This window comes from Lissotriton vulgaris, chromosome 8 (genome assembly GCF_964263255.1).
Source record: "Lissotriton vulgaris chromosome 8, aLisVul1.2, whole genome shotgun sequence".
NCBI classification, from domain to species: Eukaryota; Metazoa; Chordata; class Amphibia; order Caudata; family Salamandridae; genus Lissotriton; species Lissotriton vulgaris.
In genome coordinates this window covers 203,608,893-203,631,764 of record NC_141696.1, presented here as the reverse complement: position 1 = coordinate 203,631,764, position 22,872 = coordinate 203,608,893, and the positions used below count along the sequence as shown (strand labels likewise).

Here is a 22,872-nt window from a genome sequence, read left to right as displayed (position 1 = left end):
TGCCCCCGGCTAGTTTGCCTTTTGAGCGGGTGCCTACCCCGCTTTATGTTTTATTAATTAAGCGGGTTCCCAACCCGCATTGGTCCGGCCGAGAGGAATCACGCCGTGGCCCCGACCGCGGGGCAGGAAGTCAGACAACCTTCACTGGGACGTGGGCGGTGCCTCGCCCGAAAGAACCGAAAGTCCGGAGCCTTGTGGGCTCCACAACAAAGTCCCGGGTCCCATGAGGGGCCCGGGTGAAGTTAAAGAAGCGGCCGAGGCCGCCGAAGGCAGGGCGGGGCTCCCGTGAGTTAGGAGAGAGCCCCGCATAGTGCTGGCCTTGCCGAGGGACCGCCAGCTGTCCGGAAGGTGACACTGCCAGAGAGCCTTCAGACCCGGTGAGTTAGGGCCCCTCCTGAGTTGGTGCTGAGCAATTCACAGTGCAAGTCCTTGGTCCTGAGCGCCCCCCACCTGATAGGGGGCTGCTCCAAAAAACGGGGGCTTGTTTGCTTTTTGAGTCCCTGATGGGGCGGTGCATCGGGGCACATTGTCGGTGCCTGCCCTCCAACGTGGCCACATTTGATTTTAGGGCCCCCGTGGTGGTCAAGTGGGCCCAGGGGGTTCCGTCGGCTGATGGCTGATCCCAGCTGTCCTGGGAGAGTGCAGGCAGCTGCAACGAGGGGGCAACTTGATTTAGAGAAGGGCCCAGAGAGGCTGAAGAGGCCCAGATGTGCCAAGGCCCCTGTGCTGCGTGTTTATCCTCAGCTGCACCGCACCAGCGCGGGCAGCTGCAACGTTTGTGCATAATTATTCAGAGGGCATAGTAAGTGCCCAGGCCTACAATTCATCACAGATGCACAGCAAGTACTGTCATCTGCCACTTTTAGGCCGCAGTTCTTTGGGGGCATTTTTGAGTAAGATAGGAGTGAGATGCACTCCTCCGCCCCTGCGCAATAGCACGCTTTTGGATATTGCTGCATTTGCAGCTGCCCTGACTTTCTTTGTTGGACATAGTGCATTTGAGCCTCTGAGAAAGCCAGTTGGCCCGGGGAACCATGGGTTTGTAGGGTGCCAACCCCTAAGGTGATTTATGTGGTGCTAGGAAATGTGATTCATGTACGATGATTTGCGTACTCTGTTTTATGCCTCTAACTGTGGTCTATGTTTTTGAAGTAATTTGCAATCTATGATTTATGCTTAGGAGGTTATGGTCTAATATGTTTAGGCTTATGAGGTTGGCGCAGAAAATATTTCACACCTAATGTGATACTGGGCATAATATGGTTTGTGTTACAGGATGATGCTGAGTACAGTGTTTGCCAGTAATTACTGGTTGTGTTCTACGTTTATGATATGTTCTACATTTACTAAGTTCACTTTGTGATAGTTTTGACAGTGGCCCAATTGGCCCCTTTCAGGTGCATATAATCCCCTGTAAATAATTCCTAGTGCCAGTTGGCAGAGTGTATATTGTGTGATTACTATTCTAATGTGTTTTATGATACTACCAAGGCTATTTTTGATATAACCTTTTGTGGTGTGCCTAGTATGTTGTTGCTGTGTGTGTGTTGCGCAAACGCTTTACACATTGCCTCCGGGATAAGCCTGACTGCTCATGCCAAGCTACCAAAGGGGTGAGCAGGGGTTATCTATGGCATGTAACTCCCTTGCCCTAACTAGAGTGGTGGTCTCTGCCTGGCTTTGGTGCAAGCCTAAACAACCAGATATCCCATTTCTAACAGAGATGCTCCAAATCTTTCAACTGCAGACAGGTAAAATTGTGCCTCAAGTCGAGTTTGTGGTGGTTTGTCCTGTGTTTAACCTCCGTCTGCTCCCTGCTCCATCCACTGAAACACTGCCGCTCATGTCAGCAGGTAGCCGGTGCACAGGAGGACTCTCTTTCGCACCCTGGCAGTACACATGGACCGGGGGCTCCTACGTATTACAATCTCGTAAGTAAAAAACTGCAGCGAACTGAGAAGGTGGTTGCGTCTCAACTTACCAACTATGTAAGGGTGTCAGGCCTGCTTCATCCGGCACAATCCGGTTTCCATGCCTCGTATAGTATGGAGTCAGCACTGCTAGAGGTGACAGAGGCGATCCAGGAGTGTTTGAATGCCGGCGGGAGAGCAGCTTTGGTTATGCTAGATCTCTCTGCGGCATTCGACTCCGTGCCCCACTCCCTGCTCCTTGACCGTCTATCAGAAATAGGCATTTCTGGCTCGGCTATGCAGTGGATGAGGTCCTTCTTGGAAGGCCGGTCGCAGCAGGTCTGGCGTCCTCCATGTTCCTCCGTGCCTATGCAGATGACTACTGGTGTGCCGCAGAAGTCATCACTTAGCCACCTCCCCTTTAACATCTATGTGACTCCGCTGGTCTATCTCGCAGAGTCATTAGGGGCTAAAGTGATGGAATACGCCGATGATACCCAGCCCTTGTTTTCCAGGACCAAGGAGGATGACTCGGTTGTGGCTGCGCAACATTGTTTGTCTTCGGTTTTTCACTGGCTCGCGAATGCACAGCTGAAGTGTAACAAAGGAAAATCTGAGATGCTCCTGTATGGCTCTTTCTCAGCGGATTTCAGAGAAAGGCTATGGCCTCACGGTTTTCCGCGACCAACTGCGGGCAAAGGCGCCGCAAAAAACCTTTCAGAAAAGGGGGTGGTGATGGACAGAGTATCTGAATTAAGCAGACCACTCCTACCCAGTCCAAAGATCAGGGCTTGATCCATCACCGTTCTTTAGCTCACTGCACCATCCCAGCTCAGAACCTGGCTACATGCAAATTAGTCTTTCCCTGGCCCAGTGCATCATGGGAACAGGGCAGACCAAACTACCAAGCCAATTCTTTTACTGGATATTAAACAAGCTTCCGGGGACCGGTTTCTGGCATTACAGCCGTCTTCGGCCCGGCTTGCTTGAATCCTGATGTTGCAGTGAGCAAGGGACTCATGTCTGAGCATACCCTTCCACGCTTATGGTGGACAAAACGATTCAGAAAAGAGGGTGGTGATGGACAGAGTATCTGAATTAAGCAGACCACTCCTACCCAGTCCAAAGATCAGGGCTTGATCCATCACCGTTCTTTAGCTCACTGCACCATCCCAGCTCAGAACCTGGCTACATGCAAATTAGTCTGTCCCTGGCCCAGTGCATCATGGGAACAGGGCAGACCAAACTACCAAGCCAATTATTTTACTGGAAAGGAAACAAGCTTCCGGGGACTGGTTTCTGGCATTACAGCCATCTTCAGCCCGGCTTGCTTGAATCCTGATGGTGCAGTGAGCAAGGGACTCATGTCTGAGCATACCCTTCCACGCTTATGGTGGACAAAACGATTCAGAAAAGGGGGTGGTGATGGACAGAGTATCTGAATTAAGCAGACCACTCCTACCCAGTCCAAAGATCAGGGCTTGATCTATCACCGTTCTTTAGCTCACTGCACCATCCCAGATCAGAACCTGGCTGATCTTTGGACTGGGTAGGAGTGGTCTGCTTAATTCAGACACTCTGTCCATCACGACCCCCTTTTCTGAATCGTTTTGTCCACCATAAGCGTGGAAGGGTATACTCAGATGTGAGTCCCTTGCTCACTGCACCATCAGGATTCAAGCAAGCCGGGCCGAAGACGGTTGTAATGCCAGAAACCGGTCCCCGGAAGCTTGTTTCCTTTCCAGTAAAAGAATTGGCTTGGTAGTTTGGTCTGCCCTGTTCCCATGATGCACTGGGCCAGGGACAGATCAATTTGCATGTAGCCAGGTTCTGAGCTGGGATGGTGCAGTGAGCTAAAAAACGGTGATGGATCAAGCCCTGATCTTTGGACTGGGTAGGAGTGGTCTGCTTAATTCAGGCACTCTGTCCATCACCACCCCCTTTTCTGAATCGCAAAAAACCTTGGCGTCTGGTTCGATGAAAATCTGAACTTTTCGACACAAGTGAAGAAGTTGGCTGGTACCTGCTTTGGCACTTTGAAAACCCTCAGGAAGTTTCTTCCCCTTCAAACCGGTAGTGCCAAAGAAACTGTGGTCCGTGCCCTGATTTTGTCCCGCTTGGATTATGCCAACGCCCTCCTGGGTGGTAGTCTGGGCTTTCTTGCCAATGTTCGCACCCACCTGGGCTCCTTGCATTGGCTCGCAGTTGAATCTCGTCTGAAATTCAAAATGCTGTCTATCGCGCATTGGGCCCTTTATGTCCTAGTCCCTATTTATTTGCAAAAGAGATTTGCCTTCTAAAAACCAGGGAGACTGCTGCGCTCGTCTGCTCAGCTGCTGATACAGATCCCTAGGTTCAATCGGCACAGACTCGGTGGGAATTCCTTTGTGCGGAAAGCTGGTCTGGCTTGGAACATGAGGCCCTTGGCTCTTCGGGGCACCCAGGATCCACTGCTGCTTAAGAAAAAACTAAAAATGTTGCTTTTTTAGCCTCTGATTTGTGTGCATTTTTCTTTCTGGAGCAATCGCCAGGACACTCTCGAGTAGCCGTGCGCTGTATAAATTAAATATAGCAATACCAAAGGAGATGATGGACGGAGTGTTTGAGCAAATCAAACACTCACTCCCAGTCAACTGATCTGGGTTTAATCGATCATCATTATTTAGCTCACTCCACCACCCCAGTTCAGACATGGCCTTATGCAAATCATTCTGACCCTGTGCCTCATGGAAAAAGTCCAGCCAAGCCATGTCTTCCCTGGACCGGAAACAAGCATCCTGGGACAGGTTTTGGGTTCATAACCCTCATTAGACAGGCTACCTTGAATCCAGTGGCAAAGTGAGCAAGGGACCCACGTCAGGGCATACCCTGCCAACTTAGGATGAACAAAGCAATACCAAAGGGAATGATGGACGGAGCGTTTGAGCAAATCAAACACTCACCCCCCAGTCAACTGATCGGGGTTTAATCCATCATCATTCTTTAGCTCACTCCACCACCCCAATTCAGACATGGCCATATGCAAATCAGTCTGACCCTGTGCCTTGCCTCCTGGGAACAGTCCAGCCTGAACTGCCAAACCATGTCTTCCCTGGACCAGAAACAAGCATCCTGGGACCGGTTTTGGGTTCATAACCCTCATGAGACAGGCTACCTTGAATCCAGTGGCAAAGTGAGCAAGGGACCCACGTCTGGGCATACCCTGCCAACTTAGGGCGAACAAAGCGATGCCAAAGGGGATGATGGACGGAGGGTTTGAGCAAATCAAACACTCACCCCCAGTCAACTGATCTGGGTTTCATCCATTATCATTCTTTAGCTCACTCCACCACCCCAGTTCAAACATGGCCATATGCATCAGTCTGACCCTGTGCCATGTCTGAACTGGGGTTGTGGAGTGAGCTAAAGAATGATAATGGATTAAACCCAGATCAGTTGACTGGGGGTGAGTGTTTAATTTGCTCAAACGCTCCGTCCATCAACCCCTTTGGTATCGCTTTGAATAAATTAAATATAACATAACATAACGTCTCTCCTGGTTGAATGCCTGAGCTAATAATGAAAGGCAGGAAAGAGAGAGGCCACTTCTGACAAGACGTGCGTGGGAACATGAGGGCTGGTTCGGACTTTAAGGCAGCTCAACAACATGCTGCTGGAAGCACTTCTGACAGCGGCTGTCCCTGGGAAGCTGGGCTTGGTGAAAGTGTAAAGTTGTAAACATGGAGGGACGTGGACAGGCCAGTACTGTCTCTGACTGCTTCTTTGCTCAAGCCGGTTCCGCTGTGAAGTACTGCCCATACATGGCGTAATGTTTAGCATGATCAGCAAGCATCTTAATAGCAAGCATTTACAATAGTAAAAAAAAAAAGAAAGAGCAATGTGTCCTTGAAGCTGGCACCTCGCTCAGTATTAAAGTTACAAAAAAAAAAAGAATAAAACTGAGCTTGGTGTCCCTGAAGCGGGCCCTGCGCTCAGTATTAAAGTTTGAAAAAATAACAACAAACAGAGCGCGGTGTCCCTAAAGCAGGCGCCACGCACAGCATACAAATACAACAAGCATTGGCATAGCCAATAGGTCTTGCCTTTGGGACCTTATAAGTATTTAGATATGCAGCACAATATCCTTGGTGCAACACCATTAGCTGTTGAATGGTTATAGGCATTGGCCAAAAGCGAGACCTATTGGCTATGCCAATGCTTGTTAATTGTCCAAGCAGAGCATTTCTCACTTTTAGACGGTAAAACGAGCCAGTGGTATTCTAATCGAGAGGGGGCATTATGGACTGTTACTACAGACACCAAACGAGGCATGATGTCTCCTGTAATCCCACAGCAGCACGCGACTCTCTGAGCACTGCTGCCGGGGACTCGTGTTTATGCCGTCATTTATTCTGCACGATTCCTGCAAGCCTTCAGCATTTATTTCTGTAGCCAAGCACTCGAGTTGTCCTCTGAGAAGCTTCCTGCCTCGCTTCGAGCAACGACGTGGGCCGCGCGGCTGTCAATAAAATGGCCCGGCCTATACAGCATTTCTCTCCAGGCACCAATCCCGGAGAACTCGCTGGTAACCGGCAAGTTAATGAGGGATTTGCTAGTTACACATCCCAGAGGTGAAGTACTGTGTCCGAATGAAGGATTCATTAAGTACTTGGGAATTGAGGCAGTAGAAAGCTGTAATGAAAAGTAATAATTCATTAGAGGGGGACATAACAGCAAAAAACGTGTAAATAAGGAAGAGGGAAGAGTGTGATGAGCGAAGGGTGGCGCAGCAGCTGTTTTTCAGAGCATTTTAGAGCAATTAGAAAACAGCTTGTGTCAACAGAAGCCACCGAGCAGCGATTGTGTTTTTTCATTTGATGAGGAAATCCCACCTAACTCAGCCAAGAGGCCAACGAATAGAAGTCAGGATGAGCTGCCCTGGTCTGTGGTGTGTTGGAGCAGTGATGCCACCAAGAGGGTGTTTAGAGTTAGACTGTGAATGACTTATGCTGAAACTCAAATCAGACAATGCGAAAAAAAAAGAAAACGTGGCCTGCACTGTGTTTAATGACTGTGAATGACTAATGCTGAAACAATCAGTAGCTGTTTTCAAGCACACTTGTGCTTGTGGTGCCATCTGCCTTGCGAGAGCGAGCAGCGGCCAATTAGCACGCGCACCGCTGCTCGCTCCAGCAAGGTGGATGCTGCCACAAGCACGAGCGTGCTTGAAAATGAGCAGACCGATGGCTAAAGGCCCTCCTAAGGCAGCGCATGCGTGCTGCCTAGGCGAGACCTAACAACAAAGTAGCCACCATTGTCCCCATCAGTGTCCATAACAAAAACCCATGCTCACCTACTAGATAAAACAGACCATGTAAGTAGCGGAGTAAAAGGTCCAGGGCAAGATGTAGGAAGCCTAATACCGGTCGGTAACAGCCGAAATTACCGAATTTCGGCCATTACCGACCGGTATTAGGCTTTTCTGATGTAGGGGCCTAATCTAAGGATTCGGTAATTTACCGAATCAGTAATTTAAGGAACCAGTAAAGTACCGAATTCTTAAATATCGATTCCTGTAAATTACCGAATTCTTAATGAAGGGAGCACTTAAATGGGTGCTTTTCCCATGTTAGGACTCGTTATTTACCACCAACTACAAGTTGGTGGTAAATAACGAAAAAAAAACAAAAAGCAATTTCATGCAAATTATTTCAGTGCCATGTGGCAGAGATACATGCCCTTAGGGCATGTATGTGTGGCACATGTGCACCCATACACAATTGAGGGGTGCAACAGGGTGTCAAAGTGACACCCTGCCACCCTTCAATGTTTTCCCCCTTTTACCGAATCGGTATTCACTGATTCGGTAATTCCCATTCATTCATATGGGCCTCCAGGCCCATAGGAATGAATGGGGAATACCGAATCGGTAAATACCGATTCGGTAAACACCGAATCTTAACGATTCGGTAATACTTACCAGTTTTTCCCTACATAGCTATCGAATCGGTAAAATTCGGTATTTTAGAATAGGTAAATGTCCCTCACTTACATATGGCCCCCAGTCTTCATGGGCGGTAACAATCGAAGACAAGGCAGTATCAAGGAGGGACTAACAAGCCTCATAATGATTCGGAAGCCAGCGTTTATGAAGGACAGTGACACAAGCCAATTAAAAATATGGGTGGAGAGTGGGCTGGGCTTCCACTGCATACTCTATTACAGCATGCCTCGCAAAGCGAGCAGTGCATACACGCTGCCCCTAGGCTCAACCTAAAAATGAAGTACTGGTTCTTGATGAGCAGTGGCCAAAGATACTATGATGAGAAAGTAATGAGTAGACGGCCACCCACAGCCTGAAATATAGACGTCAGGCAACATGCTTCCAGGCACGGCTATCCATAAGCACCCCGCACCTCCATCCTCTCCTTTCTTCCCGTGATCGCACCCTTAAAAGGATACGGAGGCAAGAAGTAAAGGGGGAGGAAGCAGCACACTTACCAGCAATAACAGAGGCCACCAAAACAGCCAACAGAAGCAGCTCCATAGAAAGTACTGAGCGCTTGCTACTTCAGATGCTAAAGGTGCCTGCTGATTCAGCACACCAAACGACAGTGCCACCAGAGGAGGCTCCTCTGTGAGAGAGTAGGAGCACCGCCCACCACCTAAATTGCCCCCAAAATCCTCAGAGATAAAAAAAATATGGTAATAAAGTTAATTTATTACCATTTTTTTTTATCACTCTGACCCGAACCGAGGGTCAGGATGGGGCGGGGCTTGCAGAGTGATCACAGCTGGGAGGAGGCTGAACTGCCAGGGAACTTCTCATAGTGCGCCTATCCCTTTGGCCGCCCATCTTGCGACGGTTAGCCAGACCTGTGCCCTTTGAAAGCTCTAACCCAGCTGTCTTGAGACAGCTGGTTTGGAGCAAGAGCAAATACAGGGCTCCAGTGTCCATGGGAGCAGCTTGAGAGGTCACTCCCTCCAATACTGATGCCTCTCTCATGCTGGTAAGAGCAGCGCCAGGATTGGTTAGCTGGGGACCACGTCGGACTGCAGAGGCTGGAGGAAGAGGTGCAGCGAGGAGGAAGTCGTGTTTAAGGTAAGTGTTTTTTATTTTTACCCACCAACCATTTTCCCGCCCACCAGTCCCCATAAATGCCAGCCATGATGACTGAGAACCACATAAAGCAAAACAATTTCATAGACAGCAACATCGAACAGAGGTTTTGGCCAGGTTCGACGCTTTCCATGCCATGGCCAACAACAAAAGGTATTATGGATGCTGGCCTCTGCTCCGCTTTTGACTGTAATCACTCAAAAAGCTGTCAAGCAGCCATTCATTGAAGTGACACATTTTATTGCACTTGACAACACAATAACGCCAGCGGCAGCTTTAATTTTCCGCTGTCAAAAAATAATTCTCCGTCATTTGTGGAAACTGGAGCAGCATCTCTGAATGCAGTGTGTGGGGAAGTGTCAGCTTTGTAAAATGAGAGTGTGGAGCATTGGAAATGCCAGCACCTCTGATCCTCAAATCACTAGTGGCATTAGCAGACAAACCAAAGGGGCTGCGGATGCCATCTGTTTATCAAATGAACGACTTTGAGAACAAAATGAAACAAAACCCATTGAAAAAACTCTGTTCAATTAAATTAAACAAAATGCCATTAAACATGTAAGCAATAGACGCAGGTTCTCCATCTTTAGGAAGTATAGTTTTAGCAGGACAGGCTGACATTCCTGATGAGGTCTGGAGGTGGTCCTATCCTGAGGTATGACAGTGCTGTGTTCATGTGAGATCCTAGTGTCGGCGAGATGTGGCTAAAATGTAGAAACCTATCCAGACTAGGGTGGTGGTTTCGTTGTCAAGTTCCTCTTATCTGAATAGGAGGAAGGGGTAGTGTAGAGTGTCGAAGGCAGTAGATCGGTGCAGGAGAAGAAGTGTGACAAGCCCATTTCTTGTAAAGAGTCTATTCCTGATGGAAAATGGCACATTTGATGCCTGTTCTGGGTGGAACTATGTTTGGTGGCCTGGAAGTAGCTTGCTTCCTTGCAGACAATCGCTGACCTGTTTGGAGGTAGCACCTTCAATCAGTTTGCCTAAGAAGGGGCTAGTTAAATAATAAAACACTTCACATGTGGAAAATGTACTAGTTTAATAATAAAACACTTCACATGTGAAAAATGTAAGTAGTCACAAATATAGACACAAACTGAGTTAAACAAGTCATATCCTGGCAGCTTGTCCTGCTAAATAAAAGGTCTCGTGTATTTCCACTGTCCACTGACCAGTCCAGGACAAATAAATACCAACCGTGCATTGGGGAAGCCAGGGCTTTAAGTGGGTTGAAAAAACTCGGGGGGAGGGGGGGGGGGGGTCTCTCAAAGGGGTGTGGCCAATGTAATTAAGGGCGTGGCTTAAAACATGTAAGCTAAAAATCTGTGCTTAGCATAGTGTGCCGCCCGACTTGTATTTTGCTGTTTCTGTCATTGCATCCAGATATATGATACAAGTACCTCATATTTACAACAAGTCAGGACTATTGGCTTTGTCAACGGTTGTTAGTGGCATAAGATAAATAAGCAGCAACTATGCCTTGTATATAATATTGAAGTCCTGGTGACACCACAACAATGTTGCTGCTCTGGAGTTTCAAAAAGAGAAGGGAAATCCAGAGAGAAAATGACTCTCTTTAAATGATTTCCCTTCTCCTACAACGCTCACATGGCATGACGTCATGTCGTAACGTCTCCATTAGTGAGAAGTGAGCAGTGTGAGCATCCATGTGCCTGCTGTCACTGCAGTCTGTAAAAAAATGGACCGCCTGTGCCATGGCACAAAACAGAGCCAGATAGAGACTTGTTTCGAGGCCCCCTTAAACAAGCATTTACAATGCAATAGGTCTCCCAGCTTTAAAGTTTGAGCTATTGGCATTGTATATTACAATGTGTTACATTAATTTGTTATCAAACTCTGAATTGTTGTATAAAGATGGTAAATGCTGCAAGAACAAGCATTTGCAATGCAATGGTCTCGGCATCATTAAAGGTAGAGCTATTGGCATTGCTCATGACATTTTTTTTTTCTTTAAATCACAAATAATCGGCATTGTCATTAACATTGCCAATACACAGCACTCTGCACTCAACAGCACACAATGCTCTGCACACTCACTCTGCACACAATGCTCTGCACACTCACTCTGCACACTCACTCTGCACACTCACTACTCTGCACACTCACTACTCTGCACACTCACTACTCTGCACTCACTACTCTGCACTCACTACTCTGCACTCACTACTCTGCACACTCACTACTCTGCACACTCACTACTCTGCACACTCACTACTCTGCACTCACTACTCTGCACACTCACTACTCTGCACTCACTACTCTGCACTCACTACTCTGCACTCACTACTCTGCACTCACTACTCTGCACACTCACTACTCTGCACACTCACTACTCTGCACACTCACTACTCTGCACTCACTACTCTGCACTCACTACTCTGCACTCACTACTCTGCACTCACTACTCTGCACTCACTACTCACTACTCTGCACTCACTACTCACTACTCTGCACTCACTACTCACTACTCTGCACTCCCTACTCTGCACTCACTACTCTGCACTCACTACTCTGCACTCACTACTCTGCACTCACTACTCTGCACTCACTACTCTGCACTCTGCACTCTGCACTCAGCAATAGGCCATATGTTTTCCATGAATTAATATAGTTAGTAAATGTCTAAAATAAATTATTGTGGCTGCAATTTTTAAATTTTTATCCACCGTTCCCCTCGCCCCCCCACCCACCCCCTCAATTAACTGCGCATGTTGCATACAAACTGCACAGAGCAGACGTACTTTTTCGTCGGGCCAAATGCTTCCATTGTAGCTATGAGTTCGACTTCAGCATGATTGCAAAACGCTAAAATAAGTATAAATTGAAGTGTGCAGAGGTCATGAGGCACTATGGGTGGGGTGTCGAGCACAGCAGGCCCGGGGGCGGATCTAGTCCAAACTTTAAACATAAAAGGCCACTCGCACAACAGGTTGGTTGTATGTGCCTTAAGTGGACAGCATTAAAATGCAGCCTGCATCCCGCTCTCCTGGGCTTGTGTTGGACACGCCACAAAGGGTCACGGCTATGTGAATATTCGCCATGCCTTTCCCACGCTCAACGCCGTTTTAAATTCACCCCTAAAGTAACTGGCACACGTGGTGCAGAACGTGGGAAAACACAGAAGCCCTTGTTTCACATGGACAAAAGCATTAAATGTGCTGGAGAAATACCTTAACGCATTTTAATGTGACGCAAAATGCTCAAGAGTTTTAAAGAAAAAAAATCCCGATAAGTTTTTAAAGAGAAATTCCCAATAGGCCATACGTTTTCCATGAATTAATATAGTTAGTAAATGTCTAAAATAAATTATTGTGGCTGCAATTTTTTAATTTTTTTTTGGTGTGGGGGCAGATAAGTGAAAGCCCTGCTTAAGCCCAACCTGTTTGCAGTTTTCTTGCGCGGCCGCCCCGGAAGTCAGGCACGGTCGCCTGTGACAGGGGCGGGGCCACGTTCACACCGGAAGAGGAGGCAGGCGGAGTCGTAGCGTCTCGCGGCCCGGGGCTCCTGTGAGCGGTGTAGAGCCCCGGGGCCGCGCCAGCAGGAGGTTGGGCGCCGCGTGCTGAGGTAAGGTAGGTGCACGTGTGTGTATGCTCGTGTGTGTGTGTGTGTGTGTGTATGTATGTGTGCGACGGTGACGGCGGGGGAGGGGGGGCCTCGGTGCAGGGGGAGGGGGGGCCTCGGTGCACTTGTGTGTGTGCGCGCGTGTGTGTATGAGTCAGGGGTGGTGTCTCTGTATGTATGTATGTGCGTGCGTGGGCGCGTGTGTGTGTGTATGCGCATGCGTGTGTGGTGCTTGCGCTTCCCAGGAGACAGCGCCTGGCCACAGCGCGCGTTCCAGTTACAAATCGCCTGGAAGGATGCGCGTGGCCAGGACTGTCTCCTGGGAATGATAGTCGCTGACAAAAGATCTCCTGGCGGACACAGCGCTGACACGCTGTTAAACGCCAGGAGACCTAAAAACTGCCTGTGTTCAGCACCAGTGAGACCCGGCCCACTTAAAGCCCTGGCACAGGAGTGTTAGGTGGCTATGTCAACCCTAATAATGGCTGTTCTTTTTACTATAAAGCCAGTTGATTGGGGGTGGGAGGGTGGTTATAATTTCCTTCCTTACATAATTGAGGCCCGGGACACCCTAACCCCACACTGTGAATGTGTTAACTCATGAGATGCTGTGTAGCACAGATCGCAAGTCCTCTTAAGTAATTGCAACCTATTACATTGTCTTATGTTCCTCCTAAGTGGAAGTCTCACAGTTCCAAAATTAGAAAACAGTTTCTCCCCAGGAGGCAAATTGGTTTTTTGAATATATTACATTGCTTTGTTGAGCCACCGGGCCGCTTGGTGACTGGTGCACGTTGCTGTTAATATAAGCAATACCTCAATTAAAGATTGAATTTGTTACTTGATAGCATTGCTGTTTTTGATGGTATATCTGTACCTTATTGCTCATATTTCAGCTGAATGACATATAGATCTCTTCATGGTGTATGGAACACAAATTCATATGCTTCTCTTTTGATGGTTGATCCACCACCTTATGAACCAATGACCATGGGTGTTCTCTGGAGCTTTAGGAAGTTTAAGTCAAGTTTAAGGCATTTGTGCAGTCCCTTTAGATCTATGATCAGCTAAACCAAAGTCAAAATTTGGGGCCTCATACACTGTAGTATGGATTTCGTTTTAGGAATCCAAAATAAATATAATGAAAATAATATTGTCTCCAAGTTTAGTAAGGCTGATTAATGAATTCAAGTCCATACAAGAACGTTGGTGGTGTCTTCGCCTTTAAGACTGTTTTAAATGAAGTTATCTGGGTCTTTGGGTGACAAGCAATAAAATGATGAATGCCTTAACCTGAAGCTGGAAACAGCAGGATAATCTAGTCATCACATTTAGCACAAATATTGATTAAACAACAAACCATATGACGATTCTATGGTTTGGAGTATTTATTTTCTCAATTACTCTCTTGTTTCAAAAAATAATTTGTATCTTTTTAGTGTGTTCAGAACAAGGGAAACATAAATATTTACACAACTGAACAAACAATCAACACAACTGAAAACCAACACATTATGGTGCACATTTGACAATATATCAAGTCAAAGCCAGTTATGGTTTCAACAAAGAAAAGCAACCTCTGGTAATCCATTAACCACGTTAAAATCCAAGTTAGGGGTTGCTACCAGTGGGAACATATTTTATGTATCTAGGGATAGTCTTATTTAAACAAATGAATATTTCCTAAAATAAGGTTCAAATGCAATAAAGGTATCACACTGGGAAAAGGTACCGACGCGTTTCAAACCCCAAAACTATTTGTGGGGTTCTCATCAGGGCGTGACTTAGTGTGATCTAAAAAATGAACTAAAGTAACATTAATTGGTGCTAACCCTCCCCTGTGTTTATTGAGTGGTTTTACGCCAAGGCGTACTAATAGTACCTGTGATTGGAAATTGGAAGAAGCTTGTGTTGATATTTCCATAAAAACAGCTTGAAAATGTCTTTGTTCTATGAATTAAAAAGTAAAATGCATTTAGGGTAAAGGTGCGCTAAGAATGCATCAGAGCAACACTGCTGAAAACTTCACAATTTACGTATCAAAGGTGAATGTAGAGGTAAGTATTGATTCCACAAAGAGTCTGTCCCACTGAATTAATTAAACTGAAGTTGGGCATTACAATTTTAGGTCTGTTTGACAAAGCTGTGGCAGCAGCCATTTTAGGACTCTGGACTCTGTTCCTTGTTCTCAAATAATGTTAAAAAGCATACAGGGAGGCAGGAAAGGGATACCCTGCACCCTTAGGCCTAGTGGGGGATTCCAGAGGTTCTACAGATCCACTTTACATTTTAAAAACAAAATAGGCTCCCGACCTTTTTTAAGCTCCCTTTCCCCAGGGTGGCCCAGGGAACACCAGAATATATTTATATAGAGGACGGAGGTATGTAACCCCACCCCCTTGCCATGCCAAATTATGGCCCTGGGTATCACTCTCTCTCTGGGCCAAATCATGTTTTTATTGAGGAGGGTGTGCATCCCCCCTCCCTAAGCAGAGGTTTTGGCCCCATTCCCTGGGGCCAAAACCTGATTTTCTTTAAGGAGAAGGGTTTGCACCATCTCACATAACATCAGTGGGTTCTTGTAAGGGAGGCTAGAGCAGTGCCGGGGGAGTAGTGGTGTCAATTTAGTGTGAAGTGGTAAGGTCAAGGTGCAGTTGGAATGAGGCAGGCAAACCAGGAAAACCATTTCGCGTATTGTGCAAGCCATCCAAAATTCTGTTCAGGGAGGGGAACAGACCAGGTTATGGGGTGGAAGGCTGCAGTGATGCACTGGCCCACTCATTTGCCCTGTGTGTTCCATCATTGTTTTTAAATTAAGAATAAATATGTAGGTTGTGAATTGGGGTAGTAAGTGTGAGATGGCAGGCCTGGACTGGGTCTGCAATTGCTTGGATCATCATTGGCCCAGTTAGGGCTACAACTATAACTTGCCACAATCAGAACTGCAACTGCTGTGACCACTAATGGCCGGAACGGGGCTGCGACTGTCATCAGCCAGCCGGGTCTGGTGGCTCAATGGACTAATGCATCCATTGCAGGGGCCTGTGTTCGACCTCATGGTCACATTAGCAAATCCCGGCGGGTCCACTCAGCCTTTCAACCATCTGAGGTCGATAAAAATGAGTACCATTGATTTGGGTAACAATGAACATCTGTTTTTCAGCGCCTGAGACCTCTGGGTGAACGTGCGCTTTACACATACACATGTTATGTTATGTTATCAGCCCCAGGCTGCAGCTTTGTAACTGCTAGTAACCTCCACAGCCAGGTCTCCACCTGTGACAGTGCCTGTGGTTTAAGAAAGACTGAGGTTGGGTGGGCACGTAGTGAGATGCAGCACGCACCCAAATTCAATGGTGATTTCTGAACTTCATGCTCACTGTGGCCCCTACAACAAGATGTGCGAGTGTGCCACTCAGCCTATTACAAACGAACACAAACTCGGTTTTTGCTTAGCCAACTCAGCAAAGAGGGTAAGGCTTGAACTGAGTGCACATTTGACTGTGTGAGAACAAAAAGGCTGCATCCTCACTTGATTCAAAATTTACCTGATTCCAAAGAGCGGGACCCAGCAGATAGAGGGGCTGATAAAGGGGATCTTGTGTATAGTACCACAAAAAAAGTAGCACACCCATGGACACTGGGCACTAAACGTATAATTAAGCAGATTGTATAGTATTTAATTAAACTTTGTGATTAAAAGTACTTTTTCTAAAAGACAAACAATGGGCTGGACATTGGAGTTAATTTGCCTATTGTTAACTGTTGAGCTCAAACACTCCAGCCTACCTCCCTGAGCACCCTGCGACTGCTCTCCTCTGCTACTGTTGAGAGTAAAGTGCAGAAAGGGTTGTGCTTGGCACAGTTTACGGAAATATAGGAGGGTGGGCCCCGGGACACCTGAGGCAAATAGCCTCAACCACCACGGCTGAGGCTCAGTAGCCACTGCCTGCCTTGTAATCACTAAACAGGACCTGTCACTTACCATATTCAGATAACCTTCCTTTTACCTCTTGTATCCCAAACATATGGATTATAACCCCAGTTTAGGAAAGTAACCAAGAATCATGCGATTGTGTGCAATCTTTGCATCTACTCTCACCCCGAATTATAAATGTATGTCATATAAAAACTAAGAGGGTGATTACGATTGCGGACGGACATCAGTCCGTCTGCCATCGCATCGTATTTGGGACCGCCCGCCTACAAGGCGGCGGTCCCACAGGCCAAATTATGATGCGACTGCCGCAAAGAAATGTGCCAAAGTTGAAGGGGGTCTGCTACGGGCTACCAATGTCCATCCCCATCAGCCTTTTTATGGAGGGTGAACCGCGATAGAAAGGCAAGCGGGGAGGGACATCCTAATCCCTACGGTGGTGCCTGGTAGGCACTGCCACCAATGCAGGGATTGGGAGGCCCTTCGCCGCACTGTCGGGCTCAAGGAGCCCGTCAGATGAGTGGTGGATGTAATGTGGCAGAAGGGGAATGGCCTTCCGATGGCTGTGAGACCACCATCGACAGCCTGTCAGTGGCGGTCTCGCGTCATCGTACTGACCCCCTCAGTTTATATTTTGTTATTTGTTAATGTGCATCATACATAATGTGGGTACTCTCCATCAAACCAACATTGTTAACCTACGGATGTATTCCTTTGCTTTAAAAAACCTTCTCTTTCTGGTCTCCCTGTAGTATTGTTGTCCTCATGGTTACAGTCATTGTAATTATTGATGTTTATTTATTTATTTCTTTATTTTTAAAATGTATAAAGCGCGGCGTATGCCCATGGGCGTCTTGGCATGTTGCAATGGATTTTCCCACACCTTGCTTTATTGCAGTGAAATTTGAGTTGTTCATGTGGTAAACACTTCCTTACACTTTCCTTAAATAGAACTATCTACTGGAGTTGTGGTTGCATTATCTCACATTTAGCGTCATTGCAGCTCCTTGCAACTGTTTCATTCTATTAAGGCTGGATTGATGTTACGTGTTTGGAGTTTCAGCTGGGCACCTGAGAATCTGGTTACATTATTCAAGTAGAGATGTCCCTGTGCAGAAAAGGTTGATCCTGGACAGGTACTGAGCAGTATGTTGTTAAAGTGTACCTCCTCCTCACAAAGGGGCTCTGCCACCTTTCTCTAAACTCGAGTGCCAAAAAAGATCAAGATACTCAGCAGGAGTTGCAGTGAAGAAAAATGGGATGAAATGTAACCACATGATTAATTGTGCTAACACCAATAAGTGGTATTGAAGCGAAGCTTTGGGACAGAAATCTCCCCTGCATGGTGTGCAGGAGTGTTCCCATGTCCTGAGTGCCCAACTGTGAGTACCTCGTGCCGAGGTTTTTGATTATGGCCAAGTTTAGAGTGTGCATAAATGCCTTGGCCTATCCCTTGATATGACTCAGGTCACAGACCTGGAATGGCGCACAAAGTGTGCTTCAATTGTTTCACAGTGGATGACTGTCCCTAACAGGGGTTAAGCGTGTAGAACGGTGGTTGCACTGTACCGTGGTTTGCAAATCAGTAGTTGTGACCAGACCTTTTTATCTGTGCTACTAGCATGGGGGCTTCTGGCCCACTTATGTGACGTTCCGCCTCTATGAGCAAACCCAGATCCTAGCACTAGCACCCCAAGTATGGTATGCATGTACTTTTGTGTAGCTATAGTGGTACATGCTGTTGCTGTATGAGTGAACCAGAATAATTGAGGCCTTTAGGTTCTGTTGTGGAAGTCCTTGCCCTGTTCAAGTGCACAAGATGGAGGTGAGGATGATTTTTCAGACATTGGAAGTGTATTGCTGACAATCATGAAGTTGGAGGGTGGAGACCTAGATTCTGAAGTATGGGAAAATGATAGAGGGCTCCCTTTAGAAAGTAAGTCCTGTCTCTGAGAGGGACTGCTGATTAGTTTTCTTCACCATTGCAATTTTGTAGAAGGTGAAGGGTGGGATGCAACCTCTGCTATTCAGTGAGAGAAGGGTCATTTAGGTGAGGCATGTCTACTGTCTCCTTCCTGATTACTTGTCAGTGTGGCTATTAGTAGCCAGGTGTAGAAAGCTCACACCTCTTTGTGCCTATGTTGCTGGTACTGGAGGATGAATAATACTCCTCACAAAGGCTGTAGCTGGTGATCTGCCTGGAGACGATACACAAAACTAGAACCACCCTAAACCAGTTCTAAAATTGCAGACAAGGAATCTACACTCCCCTTTGCTTCAACTGTATAAGAGTGGGAGCTGCTGACCCACTTGTTTCTCTTGTTCCAAGTTCTAGTTTATCAAAAGAAGTGAGTGGTCCGCAGAGCACTCTGAGGACCTCTGTGCAACCAGAGATGGTGTGTGGCTGACAGTCAGCTTCATAGAGTTGAGGCGACATCACCTGGAGTCTACCCTAGAAATAAAAAACTGTCCTGGAGCTCCAGGAAACCAACTTGCCTGTTGAGAGAGGGAAGGAGCCTCCTAGGGAGGTGTGGTTGTCCAGGGTTAGCCACAAGCAGCTGACTGTAAAGCGTGCGTGCCCCCTACCCATAATGTCAGAGGAGAGTGATCTGCTCATGCCAGGAGCCTGAACACAGGGCCTTATTAATGAGAAATGACGCATCGCTGCGTGAAAGCACCGATGCGTCACTTCTCAGTGCGCACTCCTTGCGTCATGATTGATGCGTCGCAAGGAGTTACAGATACGTCAGTATTTCTGACGTATCTGTAGGCGCAAAAGTGACGCATTGCTGGAGTGTGTCACAAAAGTGACGCAACTCCAGCAATGTGTACTTTCACATGGGCAAGTCCCATGTTGTTAGTGCCTGCGTCAGTCTTACACCTGCCATGAAGCAGGCGTAAGATTTTGACGCATTAGCGGCCAAGAAATGGCGCTGTGAAATCTTATAGATTTCACTGCTTCACTTCCATGACCCTTTCGTGCATCAAAACGCCCCCTTGCATACATTATGCCTGGTGCAGGTATAATGTGGCGCAGGGATTTACAAAGTGACGCATCTACCTGCCTCAAGGTCATCGGGGACCATTGCAGTGCACGCTCCCAAGTCACCCAAAGCCCAGAAGCAGGCTTACAACCAGACTGAGATCTCTCGCCCATAGGTCCCTAAAATGATGTGAAAGTGATTCCTTTAGCACGTTCATATAATGATTTTGCCCGCTTTTAAGTCTGCCGTGGATTTAAAAAAGGATTCCTTATAAATGTGTGCTTATGGGATCGTTTTGTGGGTTTATAAACAATTTTAATTTAAAGAAAACATAAATACAGTCAACGTGGCACTGTTACAGCATATCAGCATTGCAAAGGTTAGCGAGCCACATAAAATACAGCCTTCTTTCCAAGAGTTCTGAATAAGCTAGTCAATGTTCAGGCAATATGTATTCCTTCATTATCTGCCACGCGGTGTATCAAAAAGCTTACCACTGTTTTTTTTGATGTTTTTTTTGTTTAACCATTGCGAATACAAAGCTCGTTATTTAATCCTCTTAACGTTTGTGTTGCTGATGTTCCTTTAATGCATTCAGTTCTGACTTTCGAATGCTATTCTGTTGATAGACGTGTATCTGATTTTCCTTTCAGTGCCCTACAGATAACAAAGCGACGTTCGGAGTCCATCTGAAAGTCGTGGGAGATTGGACGGGTACGTAGAAACAATGCCCTCGCCAGGGCTTGGTGCTGTAATTAGTTTCAACTGGGTCTGGGGGCGTGTGCGCTCCGTGCATGCACTTCCCACCGCAGGCATCAGAAGGAAGGTTTAATTACTGGGCTGCTGTGAAACAGCTCCTGCTGCGCCTTGCCTCTCATCGACCATGTTACGAGCTGGCAGATGCTGAGATTGTCGGTTCTGCAATTAATAATCATATGTAGCATTTAGATTGCTTTCAACAATAACCCTCTGTCCTTTGCCAAGTGCTGGAAAGATAATGGAATAAAATACAACTAAATGTGCAGGTTTCAGATAAGAGGATTTGAACGGTAATGTGATGAATTGTTTGTCTACCGAGTAAATAATTCCACTTACACAGTAGTAAAAAAAACTTTCAACTACTCCCCCATTCGATCTATATATATATATCCACTGTACTACACTTCTTTCTATCTCTATTCCACTCTACTCTACACCACTGTACTCTATGCTACCCTTTGCTACTGTACTGCACTCTGTGGCACTCTATGCCACTCTACTCCACTCTATGACACTCCACTCTACGGCACTCTACTCTACCGAACTTCTCTCTACTCCAAGGCACTGAACGCCATTCCAAGCCACTCAACACCACTCCAATCCACGTTACTCCACTCTACGCCCCTCCACACCACTCTACGCCATGCCCCTCCACTCCACTCTACTCCACTATATATGTATGTCTTTGTCTACACACACAACTGCCCATTTTGTATTCCATATATCCCTTTACCGCTACAAAACATTACCCTGACCTCCTTTTACCCTCACCCACCCATAACCCTAAAATTACCCTTACCTTTGTTTACTTCTACCAACCTGTAAACCCTAAAATCTCACCTACCACCCTTCTTTCAACCTCCCTTTATCTTCACTGACCGCTAAAAACACACTTACCGCCATTTATCTTTACCCGCACATACACAATTTTCTTTTAAATTAACATAAAATGATTCTTACCTGCATGTGTGGAAAAGACACCGTGGTAAATGCATTTGAAGGAATGTCCCCTTACATGTTCATTCAAAAAGCTTGCACTTGACCGGAAAATGAAAGCCAACTTTAATATAGCAGTGTACATAGGGTTTACGACCAATCAGGTGAAAGTTCCTTTTTTATGTGCGTGTGTGTGTTTAACATATATATATATATATATATATATATATATATATATATATATATATATATATATATATATATATATATATATATATATATATGTATAGGTTTGAATTTGCACTATATTTATATACAATATCGACTTGTTCATTTGCACATAAAAGCAGGATTTGCACATATGGTATTTATACCGTGATAATTGTTGCGAGCTTTGCACGAGAACAACAGAAATTTGTATAAAATGATGTACTGTATTGCGTAATTTGCACATATCTATGCGAAATTACACAAATCAATAGATAAAATCATACGTACATACTTGTAAAGAGGTCAATTGTAGTCAGGTATTGTACCGATATAACAATTAAGATGTCACAATGTAGCGTTTTGCACTAAAATATGAGCACTGTCACTTTAAGTTTGCATCACAAAAAAAGAAAAAAAGTGAGAACTGTTGGCATTTAAAGAATCAGGTGACATTTTTCCGTGTCATGTGATCAAGGTACGTTGTGTACCGAAACGCGTAATGGCCGACAGAACTACAGCTAAATAAATAAGAATTTTGGCACTAACCTGGGTCTGTGCTCCACGTTCTTTCCGGGAGAGAAAGCGCAAGCAACCAGCTCGTGGGAGTGGAGTGGTGTGGATATCTATATATGAATGCAGATAATGTAATATGTAATGTATAATTTAATGTGTGTTATTTATGTAGCACTTTAATTGCAAAGTCTGCTCTCTATTTCTATGAACTGTGGGGAGTGTTTCCAATGGAGCCATGTGGTATTTAAGGGCGTGGGTTCTCTAAGCATGTCATGTGATCAAGGCCGGGGAAACCTGGTTGAAACGCGTCATGTTGGAGGAAAATAAAATTGCACTTTAAAGAATATTACCTTTTGTAGCGGTCCGGTCCTGTTTTCGAGGCGCTGGGTGGAGTTTTGCCCTACTGCTGTGCTTCTCAAGGACTTGGTTGTCATATATATATATATATATATATATATATATATATATATATATATACCACGTGGCTCCTCCTCGAATCTCTCGGCGTCTCAGACCCAGCACAGCCTCGCACGCCAGTAAACAAAGGGAGACGGACCACAATGAATCAGCATCGGTAAGTTTATTGATGCACAGAGAGCAGCTACGCGTTTCTGGCAAATTATGCCCTTGATCACGCTGCATATATATATATACAAAAAAGAAGGAGAGAACTCTGGGTAGTTCTCAGGTTTAGGTGGAAAGCAGCCCCTGTTAGAGCACTCTCAACACCAGCGACTCTCTAGATCTGCATATATTGTTTTGCAGCATGAATCTTTTCTGGATTCACATGCTGTGTTTCATTCCATCATCTAGGGGTTGGGTCTTCAATTCTCTCTTTGTCGTCTGTTTTTTTCTGCAGCTGGTATCAACCATTTGGTATTATGTCCATCTCAAGTGATGTGAGATGTAATCACTGGAAGCTCCTCTGCATGGTCGTCACAT

General features: G+C 46.1%; 1 protein-coding gene across 1 annotated transcript in view; it reads left to right on the top strand.

Moving 5' to 3' along the window:
* Positions 1-22,872, top strand: part of NOX4 (NADPH oxidase 4) — a 727,367-nt gene that overhangs the window by 433,566 nt on the left and 270,929 nt on the right. The window contains exon 12 of the mRNA XM_086933983.1: positions 20,166-20,226. Within this exon, the coding sequence (XP_086790109.1) occupies positions 20,166-20,226 (61 nt within the window). The remainder of the gene's footprint in view (positions 1-20,165; positions 20,227-22,872) is intronic.